The sequence below is a fragment of the Geotrypetes seraphini genome, chromosome 19, assembly GCF_902459505.1.
Source record: "Geotrypetes seraphini chromosome 19, aGeoSer1.1, whole genome shotgun sequence".
Classification (NCBI taxonomy): Eukaryota; Metazoa; Chordata; class Amphibia; order Gymnophiona; family Dermophiidae; genus Geotrypetes; species Geotrypetes seraphini.
The window spans coordinates 24,031,528-24,050,011 of record NC_047102.1 but is presented as its reverse complement, the minus strand read 5'-3'; the positions used below and the strand labels follow the sequence as shown (position 1 = coordinate 24,050,011).

Below are 18,484 nucleotides of genomic sequence, written 5' to 3'. Positions count from 1 at the left end.
TTTGTTTCCTGCAGAGTTTGGGCTTCGAGATCAACTTTCCCAAGTCACATCTTCAGCCCACCCAGTCTCTCCCCTTTATCGGGGCTGTCCTGGATACCATTCAACTTCGAGCATTCTTTCCTCCTCAACGCATGGATGCTCTCCTTCTACTCTGCCAGTCGGTGTCTTCTCGCCAATCCATCTCAGCGAGACACATGATGGTCCTCTTGGGCCACATGGCGTCTACAGTTCATGTGACGCCTTTTGCCAGACTACATCTCAGAATCCCTCAATGGACCCTGGCATCTCAGTGGACTCAGGTGTCCGACCCGTTGTCTCGTCACATTGTAGTCACTCCTGCTCTACGGCAGTCTCTTCTCTGGTGGATGACCTCTTCAAATCTATCCAGAGGTTTGCTGTTTCACTCTCCTCCCCACCAGAAAGTTCTCACGACCGATTCATCGAACTATGCATGGGGGGCTCATCTGGATGGTCTTCGCACTCAGGGGTTCTGGACCAGTGCGGAACGACTCCATCAAATCAATCTTCTGGAGCTCAGAGCCATCTTCAATGCTCTCCAAGCTTTCCAGCATCTACTTCACAACATGGTGGTCCTTATTCGCACCGACAATCACGTCGCCATGTATTATGTCAACAAACAAGGGGGCACGGGCTCGGCCCCTCTTTGCCAGGAAGCTCTTCGAGTCTGGGATTGGGCTGTTCGCCACAACACCTTCCTCAAAGCTGTCTACATTCAGGGAAAAGACAACGTCTTGGCAGACAAATTGAGTCGTCTTCTTCAGCCTCACGAATGGACGCTCCACTCCGACCCCCTTCATCAGATCTTTGCTCAGTGGGGAACGCCTCAGATAGACCTGTTTGCAGCCCCCCACAACTTCAAACTGCCTCAGTTTTGCTCCAGGATCTACACTCCTCACCGCCTCGAGGCAGACGCCTTTCTACTGGATTGGGGGAATCGCTTCCTATATGCGTTTCCTCCATTTCCTCTCATTCAAAAGACTCTGGTCAAGTTGAGATCAGACCATGCCACCATGATTCTGATTGCTCCTCGGTGGCCCAGACAACCTTGGTACTCCCTTCTTCTTCAACTGAGCAGCAGGGAGCCAGTACTTCTTCCAGTGTTTCCTTCACTACTTACTCAACATCAAGGTTCACTACTTCATCCCAACCTGCAGTCTCTCCACCTGACAGCTTGGTTCCTTTCAACATAACTCCTCACCAGTTTTCTCAAGCAGTGAGAGAGGTCTTGGAGGCTTCCAGGAAGCCTGCTACTCGACAATGCTATTCCCAAAAATGGACTAGATTCTCTTCCTGGTGTATTTCCAATGCCACGGAACCTCAGGGAGCTTCCCTATCTTCTGTATTGGACTATCTTCTACACCTGTCTCAGTCTGGTCTCAAGTCTACCTCTATTCGAGTCCACCTGAGCGCTATTGCTGCTTTCCATCAGCCTCTACAGGGGAAACCTTTGTCTGCTCATCCTGTGGTTTCCAGATTTATGAAAGGACTTTTTCATGTCAACCCTCCTATCAAACCTCCTCCTGTGGTTTGGGATCTCAATGTTGTCCTGTCTCATCTTATGAAGTCTCCGTTTGAACCTCTCAACAAGGCTCCACTTAAGTATCTCACCTGGAAAGTGGTTTTTCTGGTGGCCCTCACATCAGCTCGCCGGGTCAGTGAGCTTCAAGCCCTAGTGGCGGATCCACCGTTCACTGTATTTCATCATGACAAGGTGGTTCTTCGTACTCATCCAAAATTCTTGCCTAAAGTGGTCTCTGAATTTCACATCAACCAATCCATCGTGCTTCCAGTGTTCTTTCCAAAGCCTCATTCTCATCCTGGAGAATCTGCTTTACACACTCTGGACTGTAAACGTGCTTTAGCTTTCTACTTGGATCGCACAAAGCCATACAGAACTGCTCCTCAACTTTTCGTCTCCTTTGATCCAAACAAGTTGGGACGACCTGTATCGAAGCGCACCATCTCTAACTGGTTGGCGGCTTGTATCTCTTCCTGCTATGCCCAGGCTGGATTATCCCTTCCCTGTAAGGTCACAGCCCATAAGGTCAGAGCAATGGCAGCCTCTGTAGCCTTCCTCAGATCGACACCGATTGAGGAGATTTGTAAGGCTGCCACTTGGTCCTCGGTTCATACATTCACCTCTCATTATTGTCTGGATACTTTCTCCAGACGGGATGGACAGTTTGGCCAAACAGTGTTACAAAATTTGTTCTCTTAAATGCCAACTCTCCCACCATCCCATTGGGGTTAGTTTGGAGGTCACCCACTAGTGAGAATACCTGCCTGCTTGTCCTGGGATAAAGCAATGTTACTTACCGTAACAGTTGTTATCCAGGGACAGCAGGCAGCTATTCTCACGTCCCACCCACCTCCCCTGGGTTGGCTTCTCAGGCTAGCTACCTGAACTGAGGAGACACGCCCGGTACATCGGGCGGGAAGGCACTGGCGCATGCGCGGTGCGGGCATCTCGAAACTTCTGAGTTTCTTCAAGCAAGACATGCTTGCAAGATGTCCGTATCGGGGCTCTGTCGGATGACATCACCCACTAGTGAGAATAGCTGCCTGCTGTCCCTGGATAACAACTGTTACGGTAAGTAACATTGCTTTTTGGACCCGTTGGAGGCGTTTGAGATTATTTTTGGTTAGTCCATTAAATAGGATATAGTTTAGACAGGTGGAGGTGGAGTTCTTCATAGCAGGCATGAATGTGTGTGTTTGGCACTGGATCTGGAAGCCTGTTTTATAAAGGCACTTGGGTAGCTTATCTTGCCTTTATAAAAATAAACACCTTTTTGGATTTCTCACAGTTTTAGAAGCAAAAACATTTTACTTGGAACTGTAAAATCTGGTTCTAAATATATACAGATGTTTTGCATGTTTTTTATGCCTGTCCTTTTTTGATATTACATTCAGGCTTTTTTTTTTTTTTTGGCAACAAAGTAAAACCATTTTTCCTCTTTTTGAGGGCTATTTTGAGATTTTTTATATGTGAATAGTCTGCCCTGAAGAGGGAGAGTAAGTATGTGCTGTTCTTCATGGAGATAATTTTATAAATGATTATATGATGTATGGTTGGCACGCACCATGCATAGGTGTTCTAGGGATATAGTTTGGATAGAGCAGGGATGGAGTTGCTCTGACGTTATCACAGGTGTGAATTTGTGCTCTATTGGTGCTGGTTCTGGATACCTATTTTATAAAGACACATAAGCACCTATTGGCCATGGGTCAGGGTAAAGCATTTGATATACTCCCTTTCTTGTACAATCCCCTTTTATGCTGGGAACTGGTGGAAAGTAGTCATCCCCTGCTGCCAGGGGCTGTAGGAACTTCAATTAATAGAAATTGAGCCCCTTCTACTGTGCTTATCTCCTGGAGCATGCTCCCTGGGTACCAGATTTGTATTCATACAAGCAAAGCTGTAGGAGCTCTTCTGTTCGTGTTTCATTTCTTAAATTTAGTGTATTGTTTTACTCCTTTTTCGCGGGTTTGCCTTTGTGCTGTGGAAATACCCTGTGGGGACATCCTTTTGGATCACAGACTTTGGAATAAAGTAAGCCCCCTGGACAGCCTGCATGTCAGATTGGGGCTCACCGCTAGTGGGTTGAGCACAAGCTGCATGGTTCTGTGGAGGTGCGCCAGGGATCAGGACCAGACTGCATACCTTCCCTGTGTAATCCAGAGGTCTTGGAAGTCACTCACTGGAGTGATCGGGCAAATGAGGCAGTCAGAAGACTTGAAATCCAGTTTACCAGCTTCCTGAGGCTTGAGATCTCCCTGCATGCTGTGTTCAGCTTGCCTGCCATTTCTCCTTTTCAGCACAGAGCACAGTGAGTAGCTGTTTGCCTGCCTGGTTTAGCAATTTTGGAGGGTCCTAAAAAGGGGTTTCTGGGTTGTTTCCCTGCATGCCCTAACCCCCACCCCTCTAAAATTGCACAATTGCCATTTTCCAGGGTTCCCTGTGTTTTTCTCAGGCTCTTTTAGGGCAAAATCGGCACCCACAACAGTCATCTTGGATTTTTTCTAAACTTTTTTAAAGTATATTTTTTATACTTCGTTTTTGCTCCAAACTTCTCAGATGGCTTCCTCGGGACATGATGGCATGGATTCATGCCTTGTTTGCGGCAGATGGTTGTTGGATTTGCAGACATATTCCACATGCGCCGTGGCCCATGGGGGGGGGGGTGAGGTGTGCAAGGATTCAGTGCCTTCCACCTCTGAAGAGGTCCTTCTTGGATCTGTTGCTGCATGCGCCACAAAAATTGTGCCTGGAGACCCTCAGAATGGTGATGGCAGCGTTCTGGCAAAACGCAAACACAGTTCTGGTGAAAAGTCTCAAATCTTCTAAGAACTCCAAATCTGAAGCACACAGAGTGGTCCTTGCCGGGAGGGGGGGGGGAATTTATTCCCCAGGAAATTGTGAATATGATGTATCAGGCATACTTGTTTAAAAAGTCCATGCCTGTGGTTCCCCCTTAGAAGCCAACACAACCTGCTGGTTCTTCACTTCTGCTGGACGCTAGTCTGTCCCTGGGCTCTCAGACAGGGTCCCCGGAATGGAGACAAACGATGCCTGCCATCGAGTCAGTATCTCTTTCCATCCCCCTGCTTTCGCAGGGTGCCTCGAGAGCATCCGCTGATGTGACTAACCTAGCTGACCTTCGTAATCAGGATTTGTGTGGCTCCCGAGATCTAGCGGACGATCCCTTCATTCACAGATTCTTCAAGCCTAATCGTCTTGAGGATCTCATCTCAGAATCCCTATGGGAATTGAACCTACAATCGGATCAGACTGCCAAAGCGGAATTTTCCTTGATGAGTGATCAAAGACCACTCTCTGCCTCCTTTCCTGATAATCCGGATCTTGTCTGGATTCTTTCAGAGGTTTGGGATAACCTGGAAGGTCCCCTTAAATGTACTCGGGCCATGACAAAGCTTTACCCCATGGTGCCAGAGTTTTCCAAGCGCTTTACTTCTCCGAAGGTGGATTCAGCTGTGGCTCAGGTCACCAAGCATACCTCTCTCCCCTCTGATGGTGGGGTGGTCCTGAAAGATGTTCAGGACAGGCAGGTAGATTTTATTCTCAAATGCCTTTTTGATTCTGCGGTGGCCAGGATCCAAGTGACCAAGGCCACTTCTTTTGTCGCGCGGGCTTACCATTCCAAACTTCACCATGATCCTGATGTCGTGGTCCTCCGTGATCTGGATTTTCTGATTTCTGGAGTAGACTATCTGTCTCTCCTCTCCTCCCCCCCCCCGCCCACAAATATCCCCTCTATCAGAGAAAACTGAAGTCAAATTACTACAGAATGCCACATGGAAAAATCGAGCTAACAGAATACCACTAACGAGAAAACTGGGTCTGGCATCTCTCCCTCCTGCTCCATTCTACCCACCACATGGGCCCAGCATGTGTTTCACACCTGCCCCACCCCCACCCCTTCTCCCTAGGGTTGCGTTAGGCGCCTGAAATACTGGCCTACATTTCAAATAGACGCAGCCACTGAACTGATCATGGCAAGGGAATCTCCCTGCTGCGATCAGTTTAGTGGTAGCGACCACAGAAGGGGCCCATCCCCCCTCCCATGTGAAGACTGCCCAGTCCCTCCTGCCGGAACCCCAAAGCTACCCTCCCCCCCCCCAATGTCCGCAGCAGGAGGAGTGCCCAATTCCTCCTTCCATCAGCCCCCAAGACATCCCCTAGTAGGAGGGATACCCAGTCTCTCCTGCCAGAAACCCCCCCCAAAAAACAAAAACAACCACCTGGACCCCAAAGTACCTTGTTTTAAGTTGGCTGGACAGACGGATGTTTCCTCCATCCATCCGGTAGGCCTTTGTTCACTGAATGGAGGGCCTACCCCTTCCCGGTGCACCTGGGCCAACTGGATTTCAGCAATGTCCAGCGCATCCCAGAATGGGAAGGGGCAGGCATGCCATTCAGTGAAGGCGGGCCTACCAGGGAATGTCTTAGGAGCTGGTGGTAGGAGAAATTTGGCACTCCTCCTGCCGTGGACATTTGGGGAGGGGAGGGGGGTGGCTTTGGGCGTTCCGGCAGGAGTGACTGGGCATCCCTTCTGCCGATAGTCTTCGCGGGGGGAGGGGGGGAGTGCAGGTCCCTGCCATGGCCACTGAACTGATTGTGGCAGGGAGATTCCCTTGCTGCTATCAGTTCAGCGGCTACCCAATTCTCTAACTGGCGCCTGTGACATAAGACGCCAGTTAGAGAATCGTGGTGTTAGGGCAATTATATATAGGACACCCGTGTGTGATTCTCAAAAGCCGCTTCTGAGATCGGATGTCCTATACAGAATCTGGCGCTTTGCGTCTGTAGAAGAATGCTTCTTACATCTGTCCCCTTTGTCTGATGGTTTTGATTCTGCAGATATTGCATCTCTTGAAGATCATATTTGCTATCTGGTGATTATATTCTATTGCCCCTCAGGCAGCTGCTGCTTTTGTGATGTTTCCGGTCCAGAATATCACCACGGTTGACTCCCGAGTGGTTCAGCTCGATTATCTGGATGGCAGACTACTCATATCATCCCTCACTCGCTCCTATTTGTGTGATACAGAGAGGTAAAACCATGTGTTAAATGCTGAGACCCTGCTCATCTGGTTGCAGCAATTTTGTGAGCTCTGATTTTCAGCAAGATTAACCTGCTCATCTTATTTGTTCTTGTCTTTTTATTGCCTTATACAGTTAGGAGAGAATTCTATCAACGGTATCCAAACTTAGCACTGAATTTATTCAGCATCCAAGCACCAGTCTATAAAGGCTGCATGCCTTAAATAGACTAGCGCTTGGTGCAGATCCCATGCCTAACTTTGGGCACCGAACTTATACCTGCTGAAACCTGGTATAAATGCTGGTGTGCGTTTGGGCAGTATTCTGTAATTCCGCGCACAACTTTTAGGCCACATTCATTTTTGAGAGATGCCCAATGGGAGTTGGGTGCTGTGCCTTATAGCATGCAGCCAGATGAGTGTGCAAATTTTAATGAGTGCTAATTAACATAATTTGGTTAGCACCCAATTATTGATGGTTCAGAACTCATTATCCAGTTTATCTGTGCACACATCTTAGACATGTGCTTAAAGTTGGGCATGCAACTTTGAGCACCATATATAGAAACTAGTAAATTTATATTAATTTGATTTTGGTGGTAGACTAAAAGCTGTGCTAGCAACTCTCCTCCGCCCTGTGTTCCTCTTAAAAATCTTTGCCTATCTGCTGCTCGTGGCAGCCTCAGCTTTTCTGATAGCACTTCCTGGTCGCGGGACCAGGAAGTGATGTCAGAGGGAAAGCTGAAGCCAGCAGTAGCTAGGGGCTGCTCTCTGTCGGCGAAGATTTTGAAGAGGAGTGGGGGGGGGGGGGGGCGCATGGTGCAGCAATGCCATGCGCCACTGCCCCAGGTGCCTCCCTTCCTCACCACACTGCTGAATTACCAGTTGAGATATCGTAAGTAAATTAGTGCCACCCTAGAAAAGGAAATCCACATAAGCTTGTTCAGTAGTTAACGGATCAAAATCGGTCAAGTTTAATGAAATGTCAAAAACAAAACACCCATTTTATTCAACTGTCAAAAGCTGAAGAAGAAAGGCATCTATGGATCTTGTTTATGCAACAATAATTGCCTAATCAAGGGAATAACTAAATTAAATACCTCCTAAATTTTGTCAATTTCCTTGTAAAAGTGTGTTAAAGGACATGTTGAAGACATTGTGTCGCTTGTTATGGATGCTTCAGATTTAAAAGATCTAAACAAGTTACCATTATCATTCAGAACATCTATATCCCCAGTCTTTTGTTTTTATCCTAAAAAGTTACCTAACATATACTGTTGTCTGATTTCCGAGTGACCCCATAGAAAGGCTTACTTATGGTTTCATATACACAAATTTCTTTTGTTATATATACATATATTATGAAGTGCTAATCTTCCATCACAGCACTCGGGAACACCTCCGCTCAGTCTGGGTAAGGATAGACATATGCAAGGCATAAGTCCATGTGCACAATTATCTGACCTATTTGTGCACATAATAAAAAGAAAAAACCCCACTTCATTCATAAATTTTACAAGCAAAAACATTTTACTTGGAACAATATAGGGTTAATTGTGAACCTCGTGAGACCTAAAAGAATTAGTAAATTACATTCATTTAATAGGAAATTAAAACAAATTCTCTCATAGCCCCCAATATAGGGATCCAACAGAATTCAGAGAGTACAGAATCATAACAGTAAGTAAGAGATCAAAAGAAAAAGCCTATGCTAGCTGACATTTGTGTTTATATACCCAATTGTATTATGGAATCTAAATAAAGGTGCACATAAACAGTTCTATTGGTGGAAATGTACTGTCCTTGTTCAATGCAATCTGATTGCATACATTTGGCAAAGCTTATAGTTTTGAGTTCCTACTTGGCTATTCGTCATACTGATTCTATGAGGGACTGCACAGCCCACTTGTACTGTAAGAATTCAGTGTGTTCTCAGTCTCCACCTGCTGGCAGAGGAGCATAAACCCTTCTGCCTGTGCCAGTCTGGAGGGACTAAAAGAAAGAGAAAATTAGCACATAAGAATCTAATTTCTCCTTCACTCTAGAATCTTCAGTTCTAATGCTCTGTCCCTTTAATACCTGGCATTAAATGGAGAAATCCTTTTGAATATCAACCTATAGTGTTTACCCTTAGAGGTGAAGTATTTAGGCTAGATATAGGATATTTAAGAGGATTTTCACTTTAACTTTTGCTTCTTCTTTTTAATTGCATGATTCTTATTTTCAGGAAATTCCTGTTAAAAATACTTTTCCTTGTTTTTTACTAGAGAGAAGTTCTGGAAGATTGGTAACAAAGAAAGAGATGGAGAATTTGGAGCTTGTTTCTTTCCAGCTGGGAAGAATTCTGGGAACCAGCAGCCATTAATCTACTGTACACGTCCTGGATCCAGAATGTGGGAAGTGAACTTTGAGGGTGAAGTGCTCAGTACGCACCAGTTTAAACAGCTGCTGTCCTTGCCGCCTCTTCCTGTTATTAATCTAAAGTAAGGACAGAGTCTAATGGTAATGAAAAAGGGGGTGATTTGTTAACTCTCACAGCACAGGCAGGTGGTTGTGATTATATATAAAATAACGGGGGCTATACAAGACTTGAAATGTTTTGAAAATTCACAGTTCATGCATAGTGGAAAGTATGATAGCACCCGCACTTTAGCAATAACTGATCTTCGAGTGTTTTTCAATTATTAGTTACAACAATATTTCTGTACTCCCTGTTATAAAGCTCTTATATATTTTCCTGATCCTCAATAACACCACTCTGTATTCAATAAACTCTCATTATACAGATCTTTATGTGTTTGATCGTCACTGGATCAGTTTTTATTTATATTTTTAATTACAGTCAAGCCTTGGTTTGTGAGCATAATTCGTTCCAGAAGCATACTTGTAATCCAAAGCACTCGTATATCAAAGCGAATTTCCCCATAGGAAATAATGGAAACTCAGATGATTCGTTCCATAACCCAAAAATTTTAATACAAAATACTATACGTACTTGTATTGCAAGACCTCGCTTGTTTAGAAAAATCACTACACTCCCACAGCGTCAGAGAGAGAAGACCTATCGGCTCAGTTGTGATGATGTGACGCATGTGTATTGTACATACTCGTATTGCAAGACTTTGCTTATTTAGAACTGTCAATACACTATTGCAGCATCAGAGAGAGAAGAACCATCGGCTCAGTTATGATGTATGTATACTGTATGTGCTTGTATTATAAGACATTGCTTGTATATCAAGTTAAAATTTAATAAAATGTTTTGCTTGTCTTGCAAAACACTTGCAAACCAAATTACTTGCAATCCAAGGTTTTACTGTATAACTTTATATATTTAAAGGCTCATATGAAAGCAATAGCTAATACTTAGCTCTTTCAGTTGTGGTCATATGCAGGGATGAGATTCACCGACATGTTTCGCAATATGTTGCTTTATCAAGGTGAAGTCCCTAATATTAAACCATTATCCTCCTAAACCACTTAGAAAAGAGGCAGCTGAGGGGAGATATGATTGAAGTCTACAAAATTCTGAGTGGAGTAGAACGGGTACAAGTGGATCGATTTTTCACTCCGTCAAAAATTACAAAAGACTAGGGGACACTCGATGAAGTTACAGGGAAATACTTTTAAAACTAATAGGAGGAAATTTTTTTCACTTGGAAAATAGTTAAGCTCTGGAATGCATTGCCAGAGGTTTTGGTAAGAGCGGATAGCATAGCTGGTTTTTAAGAAAGGTTTGGACAAGTTCCTGGAGGAGAAGTCCTAGTCTGTTATTGAGAAAGACATGGGGGAAGCCACTGCTTGTCCTGGATCGATAGCATGTAATGTTGCTACTCCTTGGGTGTTGGCCAGGTACTAGGGACCTGGATTAGTCACTGTGAGAACAGGCTCCTAGCTTGATGGACCATTGGTCTGACCTAGTAAGGCTATTCTTATGTTCTTAAATCCACTGCTTATTTCTAGGAGAAGCAGTATATAAATCTGTTTTACTCCTTTTGGGATCTTGCCAGCTCCTTGTGACCTGGATTGACCACTTTTGAAACAGGATAGTGGGCTTGATGGACTTTCAGTTCTTTGTTATGTAGCTAATAGGTTTAAATGTGTAGTTTGTCCAGTTCACATATGTGGTGATTTTTTAGAAAGCCACTGCTTACACGTGCCTGTCCACGGCATGTACAATTTTTAAAAGAGCAAGGCTTGGGCAGGCCTGGAAAGTATGCTTGTTTTTCCATTTTGCAATATCAATACATGCACACTTTGAAAAATCTAATGGATGTTGCCATTTACACTTGATCTGAGGCACCTAATTTAGCTGCTTGTTTGGACCTGAGATTTGTAGGAGTGATTTTGAGAAGAGAACTGTTCTTATCTTTCCATATTTAAATTAAAGGAGGTTTAGCACGGCTCCTTAATTGGCTGGATTTGGACATCCATTTTTGTAAAATTCATCATTTACACTTGTAAGCTCTGCCATTCAGGGACTCTTACGTGTTTAGTGTAAAACGCTGCATCTATCTAGCAGCGCTAGTTGTATGTTTATTAAAATTCAATAAAAAAATAAAAATTAGTAGTAGGTATTGGCACGTAAACGTACAGGTTCCAAAACTGCCATTAACGTATGTAAGTTCTGACACATTTTGAAAACCTCAAGTAATACTGCTCTTTATTTAACCTCCTGTCACTGGCTATATTACTATATATGATGTTTATATCCAGTATAGAAATCAATACACCTTCCAATATATATATCTCCTGGATCAAATAGTAGTTTTAGTTCAATATATATTTTTTTAAGGACACCTCAGCCCCACCACTCCACCGCTGTAATGATTTGCTACTGCGGGAAGAATTATGTGGTGCCTCATCATTGGCTGTCCACTTTATTTGGGTTTATAACGTATTTCAAAAAGTGCTCAAAACATTTCTTCAATGGGTGAAAACTTTTATAATATATGTCTTCAATTGTGTAAAAATATAAATATTACTTATCTCAGCCAAACCTGGGAGTCAGACCCGACATGTTTCGCACTAAAAAAGTGCTGTCTCAAGGGTCTCCCTAAGAGATAAAGGAAGAAAGCTATTACTTATGTGTTTTGTCTTAGCCTCTCCCCACCTAACTTAAAATATTCTTTACTTATTTCAATCTAAATAAATATTTTAAAGGAACTCACCAGGGCTGCCGCTGTCATCCGACTCCTATTTAGTTCTGTGAAAGATGGTGGCGGCGTCCCTCGGCAGCATTTAAATGTCCTGTCCAATAACAACATAGTCCTGCCCCCTGTGATGACATCAGCCCGAAATTCAACCAATCAATGTCCCCCATTCCACTTCACCATTTAATCCCCGTGGCTCAACAGTATCAAGCATAAAAATGTATCGTTGTTCATTTTCATTAAGTTTTATTTGATCTTTCCCACCCTCCAACCCCGTAACAACATTTATGACACGCCATCTTAAATCACCAATGGTATGTTTGTGTTTATGCCAGTGATCGACCAACGGAGCCTGCGCTATCTCATTACTTATGCGCGACTTATGCTCTGTCAATCTCACCTTGATCTTTAATAAGATGTCCTTTAATAAGATCAAATAAAACTTAATGAAAATGAACAACGATACATTTTTATGTTGAGCCACGGGGATTAAATGGTGAAGTGGAATGGGGGACATTGATTGGGGACATTTATCTCTTAGGGAGACCCTTGAGACAGCACTTTTTTAGTGCGAAACATGTCGCTGAGATAAGTAATATTTATATTTTTACACAATTGAAGACATATATTATAAAAGTTTTCACCCATTGAAGAAATGTTTTGAGCACTTTTTGAAATACGTTATAAACCCAAATAAAGTGGACAGCCAATGATGAGGCACCACATAATTCTTCCCGCAGTAGCAAATCATTACAGCGGTGGAGTGGTGGGGCTGAGGTGTCCTTTATTTAACCTCAGCATTATAAAAATATTTTTACAGAAAAAGTAAAAAGTACAGTGGAGCCTTGGTTTACGAGCATAATTTGTTCCAGAAGAATGCTCGTAAACCAAATTGCTTGTATATCAAAGCGAGTTTCCCCATAGGAAGTAAGGGAAACTCGCTTTGATTCGTTCCACCTCCTCCTCCCCCCCCCCGATGCTACCGGCGCTGCTCCATTCCCCCCCCCCTTGAGGCCACAGACGCTGATTCGGAGAATTTCAGAGAGAGCGAGAAGGCCTTGAGCATGCGCAAATGCTTAAGGCCCAGCACAGCCAAGAGGGAGGATCTTCGGGCACCGGCATGTCTTGTGCTGGTGCCAAATTGGGGTAAGGGATGTTATTTCGGGGGGAGGGGGGAGGGGGGGACATGACGCGAGCGGGGGAGGGGGGATGCTGGATCGCTGTGGGGGGTGGCGCTCATAAATTGAGTCAAACTCAGTTTCCGAGGCACCGATTTTGCAAATGTTTTGCTTGTCTTGCAAAACACTTGCAAACCGGTGCACTCGTAAACTGAGGTTTGACTGTACTTCTTTTTAATACATGTCGAATCTCTAGGAAGACAAACTCCTACCACCACTGAACTGTAACCAGATTGTACTAAATAATCCTCCACCTCCTGTATACCATATGAATCCCTTTAGCTCACCCCCCTCTTCCCCCAACCCCGAAGCTTGATATAGCAAAAGATTTTGTGTTTCTTTATAAAGTGGCTATGTTTGCTGTGCAGCTGCAAACTATATATGTATGTCTGCATCCATATAGGTGCTTATATAAAGCTCAGGTAATTGTGCATGTTCTAATTCGGGGATGCTCCTTGTATGTCACATGTCACAGTATAGTTGTATCACATGTACTCTGAAATACATTAGAATGCAATGATTCAGTGTACACTTCTCCCTCTGAATCCACGGGGGTTAGGGGCAGAGCCGGCCCACGAATATTAAAAAACCGCAAATAATATTCAGGTCTGCTCTGACCCACCCCCTGCTTCCCCTCCCCCCCCGGCATCCCTTAAGCCTTACCTTGTGGTCTAGCGGGTTTTCGGGGCAGAAGTGATCTTCCTACACTCCTGCCCTGTGCAGATCACTCATAGGTGCAGGAGCGTAGGAAGATCGCTCCTGCCCTGAAAATCCACTAGACCACCAGGTTAGATTTAAGGGGGGTCTAAAAGGGCTTAAAAATAGCCCGGAAAATGAAAACGGAACAAAAAAAAAATCGCGAATAACCGAATCTGCGGATGCTGAAACCGCGGATTCAGAGGGAGAAGTGTAGTAGCAAAAGCTTTTCTTTAATGTGCACAGCCAGATTTGATTAGCAGTATTGTGAGGGAGAAAATCAGTTCATTAGTTCTCATTTAGAATGAAATCAGTTTAGACTTTCAACCTTTTTTTAAAATTTCAGATCAGATCCTCAGTACAATACATCTTCATGTTCACCCCAGTCTTTGGCATTTCCAAAACTCTTATTTTTAAGGTAAGTGTCTATCAAAAAAAAATTCATGCTCTTTCTTACTGGCCTTTCTTGCACTTTATTGTGGAAAATAACAGAAATTTAACATACTTTGCTAATAACTAAACACGTACACTTTGATGTAGTCATCTACTAAAGGCATTCCAAACACTGAAGCATTTAATGTCTTCTTGAGATAGGAGAGTCTGCGATGCTGTACAATTCACTGCAACAAGGCCTCACACCAAAGTGTACGTGCTTAGCTATTAGTGAAGTATGTAAAATTTCTGTTATTTTCCACAATAAAGTACAGATATTGAAGGTTTGTTTAATAAAATGGCTGCTAGTTTTTGCATAAAATGTCCTTTTATCATTATTTGATGACAAGAGAATGTTTTCCTGGGGGGCGTGGCTTGGAAGCGCAGCTGGATGGTTGAGTGCTGAGTGAGCTCTGATATCACAAGCTTTCTGAAGGAAATAATAAGTCACTAATTTAGTTTTATTTTAGTGATTTTGAGTGATTTCAAGTCTGGTTATGGCTGCAAATAAACAGATGAAGAATGAAGGAGCTAGCACAAGTGGTGGAGGTGCTAAAAGATCAAAGCTGGATCCTGCGAAAGTGCCGTTGCCAAAAGAGGATAATGGTGACATTTCTGCTCAACTGAAACTAATAACTGAGATTGTTTCTGACAATGCTAAAAATCTGAAGGAGGTGAAAGAAGAAATGAAAAGTCTCACAGCAAGAATGGAAAGATTTGAACTAAAAACGGACCAGATGGAAAAAAGAATGTCAGCAAATGAAGCTGAGTTAAAGAAATGTAAAATGTATAAAGAAAAAGTGGAATTTCTCTCTAAAGAAATGGAAGATATTATTAACAGGGAAAAACGGAATAATTTGAGAATTATTGGTCTCCCTGAAGGTGTTGAAAATAATGATGCCATCACCTTTCTTGAACAGTTTCTTCCTAAGATTTTACCACTCAAATTAAAATTTCCTTTAGAGTTTGAAAGAGCTCACAGGATTTCTGTTAGAAGAGTTGGCAAGGATTTAAGACCACATCCTTTGATTTTTAAGCTGTTAAGGCACCAACAGGTGATGGAAATCATAAAGCTTGCAAAGGAAAATAAGAACTTAAAATGTCAGGACGCAAAAATTCACATAGTTCCAGATTTTGCTAAGGCCACTGCTGATAAGAGGAAAAAAATGTTGGATTTACGGCCACAAATGAGGCAATTAGGAGCTAAGTTTGGCTTATTATACCCTGCTATAATGAGGGTAACCTATGCCAATAAAACCATGAATTTTGATTGTCCTGACAAATTGAAAGACATTTTAGATGATTGTGAGCATTTGATGATATCATAAGATGAAGATAAAAAGTTCCGATGGACTTGTACTTTTTTATTTGAAGGATTGAAAAGAAAAGAAGAAAAAAGGAAGTAAAAAGATAAAGTTAAGATATGTTTATATTTTATGTTTGGAGAAATGGAATCCTTTTTGAATTCAACTGAATTAACTGTCCTCAAACACGCAGTAATATTAGTTAACATTCTATTTGGAATACTTGGAAAGAAGATGGAGGAAGATATGTAAATTAGAGAATTTCTTTCTGTGCAGATTCTATTATATCATCTTGTTCTAAATGTGCCATATGGTATGAGTGTGCCATGTTTTTAATAAAAACGCTGAGGATTTATTTAGGGACATTCTTAGGAATCTACAAAGAAAATCTTTACATTGTGCTTCTTACTTGGAGAATGGTTCCTGGCAATTCATAATGCTATGTTGCAGCAGTGCTGGAAGAGCCCAAATGATCGGTGAAAAATAAGATGGAACTACAGCAATAAACAGGGAATGTTCTGAGTATCTCTCAGTTTTTGAGATGAAAAAGTGGGGGAAAATACAATGATATGGAAAGTGTTTAGTTGTTTTAGTATCATTTGCTGCTTTGCTTTCTTTTGTTTTATTTTTAGTTTATAGTCTCATTAGGGTTTATATGAGATAATGGTTTAGTCCAAGGATTGCTTCTTTACTTCCGGGTCACAGAAACAAGGAAGTATTACAAGTGCATTAGAATTTGAAATATATTAAGAACACTGCGTGTTTGTTCTTTGGACAGCATTTTATGAAGAGTTAGATGAGAATTCTGATAATATATTTGTTTTTTTTGTTTTTTGAGAGATGTGTATTATATAATTATTCTGTTCATTATATTGAGGAATCTATGTTATGGATGGGAAGATGATATCATTTTGTGGTAAGAGTTTAAAAGAAGATAACACATATTAGTTAATTAAAATAAGATGCAAAAGATGGTATTATATTAGGGAGGAAATGAATTGAGAGAAATAGGTTTCCTTATTTCAAATGAAATTATTATTAATTTAACTTATCTTTGTAGTTTTAAGAAGAGTTAATTTGAGAGATGAGTCTTTAATAATCTAATATATATATGTCATCTAATTTGAATGAAATTAAAATGTATGAGATGTAGTATAATGATTTTTATGTCTTGTTTAAGGATATCACTACTTCAACAAACAATGGTAAAGAACCTCTTGTATGTGATACACAACACCCAATAATAGGTTCTAGATGCAATTGGTTTTACATGTGTCTCGAGGGAAAGACCTCAGAAACCTGCATCCAACACAGAACAGTCAATTCTTGTGGTGGTATAGCTTAGCAGGACAGATTTTCTATCATTGGTCACAAAACCCTCCACACACCAATCCCAAGTGCTTTCTGTTATCACAGTCAATATTAATTTCTATAGCACTAGGTGTGTGAAAATATAATGCACTTATCTGATTGCAGAATAAGGCCCGACGGGACCCGTTTCGCCAGCTTATGGCTTCGTCAGGGATCCTATTTTTATGACAGCTGCAAGACAACAATGAAACAAGTGCTTAGCCAGCACTCCGATAGCAAAACATCCAATTGTCTCTGCACATTTATACGAAATCGTACTCACTGAACACAGTGAGTACGATTTCGTATAAATGTGCAGAGACAATTGGATGTTTTGCTATCGGAGTGCTGGCTAAGCACTTGTTTCATTGTTGTCTTGCAGCTGTCATAAAAATAGGATCCCTGACGAAGCCATAAGCTGGCGAAACGGGTCCCGTCGGGCCTTATTCTGCAATCAGATAAGTGCATTATATTTTCACACACCTAGTGCTATAGAAATTAATATTGACTGTGATAACAGAAAGCACTTGGGATTGGTGTGTGGAGGGTTTTGTGACCAATGATAGAAAATCTGTCCTGCTAAGCTATACCACCACAAGAATTGACTGTTCTGTGTTGGATGCAGGTTTCTGAGGTCTTTCCCTCGAGACACATGTAAAACCAATTGCATCTAGAACCTATTATTGGGTGTTGTTTAAGGATATGTAATAATCGCTGATTAATGAATGATATATGCACTCAATTCTTTTTTGGCTTATTATATTGATATAATTATTTGCAATGTTTAAGCTTGTGGGGTACATCTCAGAACTTACCATCAAATGTGCGTTTTCAAGTTCTCAATGATGAATAAGGGTGGGGGGTGGGATTGGGAAGGTTGGGGTTACAGGTATAAGGTTTTGTATAAAAAATTAGAATTTTGGAAAATGATGCATATTCAGGAACTGTGGAACAATTTGATTTACTTATTTTTGTTAGATTATTCTTATAAAAAAGGTTATGAATAACTTTAAAATTTTTTCTTTAAATGTGAATGGACTCAACCATCAGGTTAAAAGGAATAAAATATTAGCATTCTTAAAAAAGCAGAATGCGGATATTTATTACATCCAAGAGACTCACTTGTCTATATTAGAATCAAAAAAATTGGGTGAAACATTGTTTTTTTGCTCCTGCTGATGGGAAAAAGGCAGGGGTAGCTATTCTTATTAATAAGAAATGTACTGCTAATTTTAAAATGGTAGGTTCAGATCCAAAGGGAAGATGGGTCCATGTAGAGATGAGAATGGGAAATAATACCCTGGCTTTGTTTAATTTGTACGCCCCTAATTCGAATCAAAATGAATTCTTTAAGATAGTACAGAGATTGTTACTCCCACTGGCTGCTTCCAAATTGGTTGTGGCTGGAGATTTTAATGCTGTTATGGATCCATTATTAGATAAAAAACCTTGTAGAGATATAAAATCATTAGGGTTAGACAATTTGGTACATTCATGTGATTTAAAAGATATTCTTCATTTTAATGATCGGGAATTTTCCTTTTGTTCACAAGTTCATGAGTCTTTTTCTAGAATTGATTATATTTTTGTTTCAACTCATTTAGTTCAACAAGTGTTAAAAGCTTCTATAGACCCAATTATTATATCTGATCATGGGGGTGTATGGATTGAGCTTCAAATAGATCAGCAAGAGTATAGTAGACCTATTTGGAGATTTGATAACACATTGCTTGTTGATACAAAATTTTTAGATGAATTAAAATTAAAAATTAATGAATATTTTCAA

At 41.6% G+C, this 18,484-nt stretch overlaps 1 protein-coding gene across 3 annotated transcripts in view; it reads left to right on the top strand.

The window, feature by feature from the left end:
- HPS5 (HPS5 biogenesis of lysosomal organelles complex 2 subunit 2) overlaps nt 1-18,484 on the top strand; it is a 99,202-nt gene that overhangs the window by 23,501 nt on the left and 57,217 nt on the right. For all 3 annotated transcript variants that reach the window (XM_033928164.1, XM_033928162.1, XM_033928163.1), the window contains exons 6-8: nt 6,464-6,597; nt 8,853-9,068; nt 13,959-14,030. In XM_033928164.1, coding sequence (XP_033784055.1) covers nt 6,464-6,597; nt 8,853-9,068; nt 13,959-14,030 — 422 coding nt within the window. The remainder of the gene's footprint in view (nt 1-6,463; nt 6,598-8,852; nt 9,069-13,958; nt 14,031-18,484) is intronic.